This window comes from Etheostoma spectabile, chromosome 8, assembly GCF_008692095.1.
Source record: "Etheostoma spectabile isolate EspeVRDwgs_2016 chromosome 8, UIUC_Espe_1.0, whole genome shotgun sequence".
In the NCBI taxonomy this organism is placed as follows: Eukaryota; Metazoa; Chordata; class Actinopteri; order Perciformes; family Percidae; genus Etheostoma; species Etheostoma spectabile.
This window is the reverse complement of record NC_045740.1, coordinates 23,909,753-23,917,212: the sequence shown is the minus strand read 5'-3', so window position 1 is coordinate 23,917,212 and position 7,460 is coordinate 23,909,753. Positions and strand designations below refer to the sequence as shown.

Genomic DNA, 7,460 nt, shown 5'->3' with positions numbered 1-7,460 from the left:
GAGAGAGAGAGAGAGAGAAACAGCCAGAGAAAAATAGTGCTGAATAGACAGGAAGGTCAGAGAAATATTCTGCTGAATCCCTCATTTCAACTAAATCAAAAATCAATATGTCCTTGACTTGAATATCAATGATAACTGGTCCGGATGTCTTGCATACTTAAAGAGTTAGTAGAAGTGCAAAAGGCCAAACTGTGAAGTCACTATGCAGTGACATTCAAAGTTAACATGATTCCTCTCACCAGTCTCTTTACATTTGATGCCACTTTCAACAGCAGATATTATGTCTTTATAAAATGTGTATCCCAATGACATATGAACATTTATCTCACTATCTGTCTCTCGGAATTAGATTCTGTGATAATAAAAAAAAAAAATGGCATGGGGAAGAGTACAACACTAACAGTAAGCAAAAGCAAATACTCATGAAACAAACTACAGAAGTGCAGCAAACACATATTCATCCACAATCACAAACAAATCTGTTTCTGTCAGTGTCCTTTTGAAAATGGTAAAATGCATCACTACCCCAGGTTTTGTTTACAAAAATAAAAAAGATGACAAAGGAAAAAATAAGAACAATAAAAGCGGGATAACAGGAAAACAAATAGGGAAATGAACACAAGATAATGGAGCTCAAGCAGTAGTAAACCCTCCCCCCTTTAGCTGATGTCAGCAGTCTCTAATGCCAGTCATGGCCTAATCCTAGCCTTAAAGATCTGCACACACTGAGCTGAAACATAACTTATAACATAATTTGATTAGTAGAGCTTGTTGGGATAAAGAACTAAGAAGATGAATTCTGGGTAAAGGAGCCCTGTATACATACCTGCAGACCAAAGTCAATATGGGTTGAGTCAAGGCTGTAGCTGGTTACCGAAGCTTCTCCTCTGAGTTTGATTTCATACATAGGCCCCTCCTCTACATGGCACTGTGCCACCGCCTCTCTGCTGACATTTTCGTGGCCATAGAAAGACAAAATGACCTGCTGCTGTTCCCCGGGTCGGAGATCCCCATAAATCGGCACGATATCAAACACCTACAGACACAAAACAAGTGGAACTTACAAGATTCATTTCATTTTAATACAATTTCACACAGTAGCTCTCAAAAAGTGAAAGTGATCCATCAGATTTTCATTTTACTTTATATCTCACCTGTAGGCAAACACTTAATATTATCATACAAATGTTTAAAACAAACATGACTACTATTATCAATGCTACGATGATACGCATTGGTCTCGAGGCCGTACACGGGAGGGGTAGAGTACGTACAGCAAGGCAAGGAGGCATTTCGTAGGTTCTTTCAAAACGGGCCGTGATTGGTGGGCATTTTTACAAGATAAAAGCAGCTACAGATGACTGATCTTTTTTGCTCCTTTTCAGAGCCCATAAGTTATTTATTGCTGTCGGGGTGTTCAAACAAAATATAAAAAAAGTGTATTTTGGAAATTGTTACCAACCCTGCCTTTAAATGAGTTAGTCTTAACATATAATTCTTTTGAGTTATTGGAAGTGTTTGGAACACATCAGCTCTGCCAGTGAGTCTGTGACACGGCTCTATGTGTGGCCTAAATGTGGAGTTATTTATTTTGTTGTGAACAAATTGCCTCATAATATAAATACAGTTTACTATACTACTAATATAATATTAGATTGTTTTTTGTAAAATATAAACAAAGAAGATATTACATGTTTATTAGTGAAATGTAGAGGTGCTGGTAAGCTGAGTGTCTCTGTTTCCCTCTGGGTCCAGTCTTTATGTTAAGTTAACTATCTCCTGGATCGATATGACAGTGGTGTTCATCTTCTTATCTTACTATTAGCAAGAAAGCAAATATATGTTCTAGTATTTCAGAACATTTTTCATTTAGAGTTTGCACTAGCGGTGTGTATTAATTGTTAGTGCAGACACAACAAGCCAATGACCCAGTGACTTAAAAAATACTTACTAAAAGGTTTTGTTTTTCTGGATTGTTGGTGGGAGAATATTGCTGATATTTGCTACAATGTAAGGACTAGAAGTAAATTTGATATGATATTTTAAAGACAAATCAATAGATTCATAAATTCTGAAAATAAAAATAGTTGGCCCCAAATGACAAATACATGTACAGATGTGATCAAAGTATTATTTCATCCCTTAAGTATTGCAAACACTCACAAACTGATCTATGATCTATTGATTAGTCGGCAGGGACACGACTTTCTCGTTTATTTCGTGGTGATCACCCCGAAACGGGAACATGACCATTTCAAAAGCTGCCATGACACTTGCTCTGGGGAACAACAACAGCCGTCGGGACACGATCCGCAGTCTCTGGGGGACGCAACAATGCCGCCAACAACAACGGGACGGTTGTGGTTCGGAAAAGAACAACGGGGAAAAGGATCCGTCAGAAACGCAGGAGACGGCGACAACGGGACGGTTGTTGTAAGGAGAAGAAGAATGCAGATAGAAACCGCCACACACGAGATGCGCTCCCCGGTCTTTGGCGTGAAAGTCCTGTGTTGTTTGACCTATCCACCACACCAACTAAGCTCCTTACGCAGATTTTTGGCTTTTCAATACTACTCGCTACCGTAATTGTGGTGTTATCACAAAAGATGCTTCCCATTAGTTTAAAATTCATGCTCACCACCACGAAAAAAAACTGTGTCCCTGTACACGAATCAATAGATTAAAAAACATCACCCTTTCACAAATGTATGTGTATGTGTATGGGTGTGGCATGTGGCAGCATAGAGACGGAGAGGACTTGCCCTTTACAGCAGGCTCTTTCCATGCCTTGATCAACTAAAAATCTCAGGAAACCCTGATTTGTTTACAAGGGAGCATTTGCTTACCTCTTTTACACCCAGACGGCACTGTGTGCGGCTCTGCTCATCTGCACCAGGTCTGGGGCTCAGAGGAACTGAAAAGGCAGGAGAAAGTGTTCTGGAGGAACTCTGTCCTCCTTCAGCCTCATTTTCTGGAGTTGTCTGCTCCTTCTCTGCCTCCAGAATCTCTGTCTCTCTATGGAGACAAAATCATCATAAAACATCCTTGAAGTGAAATATCCATTTTAAAGCTGCACAAATGGGCGTGCGATAAATGAAACAGGGTAAATCAATGACAAGAGGCATAAATGAGAAGAAAAATAAGAAAAGAAAAAAATATGAGACCATCTCTCAGCTCCATGAAAATAGACAATTAAAAGCCTCAAGATGTCTATAAGGTAACACATGCACACTAAAAAACCAACAGCAAATTATGCAAGCATCTATTGTATATCCAATATATCATTAACATATACTGTAATACCCAAGTGGAGAAGAACATCTTTAGCACCCACACCCCAAAGAACTCTGCCTCTCATTTTCTCTCTCTGTTCTACTCTCTCCTTCCCTGTGGGATCAGACTGGGTGCATCTATCAAGTTAATTAAACAGAGTGTTCTATAATTAAGAGGAATTTTAATAGGCAAGCAGCAGGAAACAGGTCAGGATAGATTGCAGTGAAGTGCTGAATAAACATGGAAGAGAATGAGAGAGATTTAGTGAGTGAAGCCATATCAAAGCTGGGCAAGCTCTATATTAAATCACCAAACACTGGCTACATTATTGCCATAGTTTGTGGGTGTGTGTGTGTGTGTGTGTGTGTGTGTGTGTGTGTGTGTGTGTGTGTGTGTGTGTGTGTGTGTGTGTGTGTGTGGTGTGGGTGGGTGTGTAACCAGCAGGGGGCACTGTTGTATGGTCAGTCTGTGATGAATGCTGTTTTAGGGGCTGAGCTGGACTGATGTATGGTCTTGGGGAGATCACAAATTAGTACATCAGCAATCTAAGATGTGGGAGCAAACAAATACTTTAGGTCAATGTCTTCAACAAAAGGGTGCATTTTTTGGTGCATAAGAGTAGGAGACCACAAAAACCATTCTCTCCCCTCAAAAAATAAGCTTTTTAGAAAGAGTTTAAAACCCACTGGTGCGGTCAGACGAACAGATGGTGAGACAGCAGATGAGCACTCTGCAAGAGCACGACTCAAAACAGAAATAGCCCACTAACCCATATCTCTCTCTCTCTCTCTCTCTCTTTCTCTCTCTCTTTCTCTCTCTCTCTCTCTATCTTCCTTCTGTTCTTTTCCTATGTTCAGTCTTGCTAAAAATCAACACATCAAAGACTACCAAACCACAAACATCTCACTTCCAGCAGACTGTTGGGAAAAAGAAGTGATAGGAGCAAGTGTGTGGTGTGTGTGGGTGTGTGTGTGTGTGTGTGTGTGTGTGGTGTGGGGTGTGTGTGTGTGTGTGTGGTGTGTGTGTGTGGTGTGTGTGTGTGTGTGTGAGAGAGAGACAGATTGCAGGTTTATGACGTGTATTTTGTGACCTTCCTTATTTCCAGTGGTGGTAACTACACTACTCAACTATATTTGAGTTTTTGGAACCATTTTACACTACTTTATAATGTCTAACTCCAGATCAGACGGTTGCATGTTTAAATAATGTCACAGTGGCAGTGTGTAGATAATACTTGATAATAACAATTAATAATTTATCATTAATGAATGGTTAATTCTACTTTGATTCCTACTTATTTTACTGTTAAACAATTAACACATTTCCTATTAACTTATGATTAGTAATGTAATAACTTATTTTATTAGTTAAGTGTAAAATAAAATAACAGATAGTTAAGGAATAGTCAAGGGTTGATAATCATTTTGTAAACCAATTATAAACATTATTTGGACGGCTATTATAAAGCTGCAACTAATGCTTATAATAATTAGCTAATGATTAGTAATTTAAAAGGCATCAAGAAACAGTCATTTTGCTAAATGAAACCTTTTCTTTTGGTGATCTATAAATAAGAGATGCTTACTTGATTATTCGATGGTGCTATCTTAACATGGTTTATAGATGCTTTACAAAGTATGTATTAACCATTAACAAGGTAATCATACTAGCCATCTAAGTTATGTTTATTAACGGTTAACAAACAATTTGGTAATCATTTACAAATGCCTACTATAATATATTAAAACTTATGATTTGTTATGCATTAATAATATATGTAAACATTATAAATTACCATTTCATTGTTTGTTAAAAGTAAAATAACTATTAACTTAAGTTAATTATCAATTAATTTATCATTTATTAGTGATGTTTATTATATATCCGTGTTTATCTACACTTTTGCTATTGTTTGCGCTCTCTTTTTTGATCCACCAACACTGCATTTTGTCCAGGTACCTACTGTGTGCAATGACAATAATGTGAAATTGGATCTAATCTAATATGGTAAGCCTCTGTGAACTAAGAAAAACAAGTAAAAGCACTATAACGTGTTGCTCTCTCTGATATATAAATTTAAATAAAGGGGCTGGCTGTGGAAGGTTGGTGGTTCAATCCCTGGCCCTGTAGTCCCATGTCGAAGTGTCCTTGGGCAAGACACTGAACCCTGAGTTCCCCTGCGCCTAAATGTGTGTGAGTGTGTATCTGATGAGCAGGTGGCACCTTGTTCGGCAGACTTGGCCACAGTGTGTGAATGTGTGTGAATGGTGAATGTTTCTGTATGGTTTCTGTATGATGTAAAAGTTCTTTGAGTAGTTGTTAAGACTAGAAAAGTGCTATATAAATACAGCACATTTACATTATACGCTTCAGTCTTACCTGATTGTTCAGAGAAACAATTATACTCACTAATGTTTGCATTCTTGTACTATAATGCATTCATACAAAACTGGATTTTCTCAGGCAGTTTTTTAACAGTCTACATTGTATAGGATTCATTTTGCAAGTAGTCTGTAACAATGGAAATATATTTCCAGGATAATTGCATGACTTCCGGCGTAAAGAAAATTGGGAATATTGCAATAAGGCAGGCCTGCTTGGTCCTTTCGGGAAATGATTGTTAAGATTTACAAAGAATATGTTTCTCTAACTGGGATGTTTTGGAATTGATTGGAGAGGATTTGTATGGACGAACACACAGCGATACACTGGTAAGAGCAAATTACATTTAACCATGTATCAGGCTAATTTAATTATCTCACATTACTGTATTACGTGAACAGTTAACTTTGTTAGGGAACAGGATAAAAGTAATATTTAATATTATACAAAGGAAAAAACAGATGATGGAAATATATGATGGTGTAATTAGAAATACATGTTCTTTTATTCTTTATGTTTATTTATTTTGTATTTGTATTTATTCTTTTATTTAATTTTAGGTTTCAGGTGTCTGTGAACACTTATTTGCAAAGAAAGTAGGTTTTGAAATTGTTGAATATCATTGTGTTGTTGTAAAGATGTGAACTGTGTAACATTGTGAAGCAGCACTTACTCTCCGCTAAATTGGAAATATTTTACAAAAATACACTGAAATGCAAGGCTGTAGAGAATAACACACTATTATACGTATATGCAAAGGTTTCAGTTATGTTATTTTAATATAGTCAGTTGTGAAGTAAAGTGTGCTTTGTGAGGGTCTAAGGTATGAAACTCCAGGGCTGGAAATGAGTCTCACTTCGGCTCTGTGGTGTACCCAGACCTTATTCCACAGCACTGTGTTTGACACTGCAAGACTATTTTCCAAGGGACAACACATATGCAAGAACAGAACCTCAAGGGAGATTTTTTGCTGTTTGAAAAAGTAACATTCCAGGTTTAAAAAGGAGACAGAAAGTTGCTGAAGAATCTTTACCTCACAACTGCAAAAATTGTTGTATACCTTTGCTTAAACTCAACTGTCTCTAAAGCACCTAACATTATTAGTTGCGAGTGATCAGTCTGTCAGTCAGTTGTCCATTGATCCAGCTCAATATGCTTCTCAGTTTTCTTCTTACTGACATAAAGTCCTAAAGACTAAGAAGTTACAGTATTTAAATGCATGATACTGCCTCTATCTATCAGTGGGCTAGATAGATAGATAGATAAGAGTTAGCACTATTGAAATTCCCTCTCCAAGGGCTGCTGTGTAATTACTGATAGGGATGCAATTAGCCAAACATGGTTAGATAGTGCAGGTTTTTGTGAGGGGAGAGGGGAAAGAGAGACCTTTAAGAGAGAATGTGAACGCAGAGTGAGGTCTACATTTAATTAGCAAGACTGCCAATGAGACAGATTGTTAAGAGGAGACACAATCTAAGAGCGAAAGAGTAAAGACAAAGAAGAGAAGAGAAGGCTGATAAGGATTTGGTAGCGAGCAGAAGCACAGGCAGAAGAGGCAGGGGAGCAGGAGGAGAGATAGGAAAAAAAAGAACAAGAAAGATAAATAGGCAATGTAAAACCCTAAGATGAGGACAAGGAGGGGAGCAAACAGAAGGAATACCAATAGATGAAAATGGGGCGGAAGAAAGAAAGAAGAAAAAGACGGTAGATGGTGATAAATCTTGTAGAGCTATAGCAGTTAGAAGGTTCAAGGCCATGAACAGACTACTATAGTAATCACAGTCCTTTTCAAGGGGGGGGGGGGG

The 7,460-nt window shown here is 37.9% G+C and overlaps 1 protein-coding gene across 1 annotated transcript in view; it reads right to left on the bottom strand.

Annotated features, from left to right (window-relative positions):
- The window catches only part of LOC116693535 (hydrocephalus-inducing protein), a 109,106-nt gene that overhangs the window by 72,481 nt on the left and 29,165 nt on the right, over nucleotides 1-7,460 (bottom strand). The window contains exons 18-19 of the mRNA XM_032522524.1: nucleotides 2,847-3,015; nucleotides 827-1,036 (exon numbers count right to left, since the gene is read on the bottom strand). Coding sequence (XP_032378415.1) covers nucleotides 827-1,036; nucleotides 2,847-3,015 — 379 coding nt within the window. The remainder of the gene's footprint in view (nucleotides 1-826; nucleotides 1,037-2,846; nucleotides 3,016-7,460) is intronic.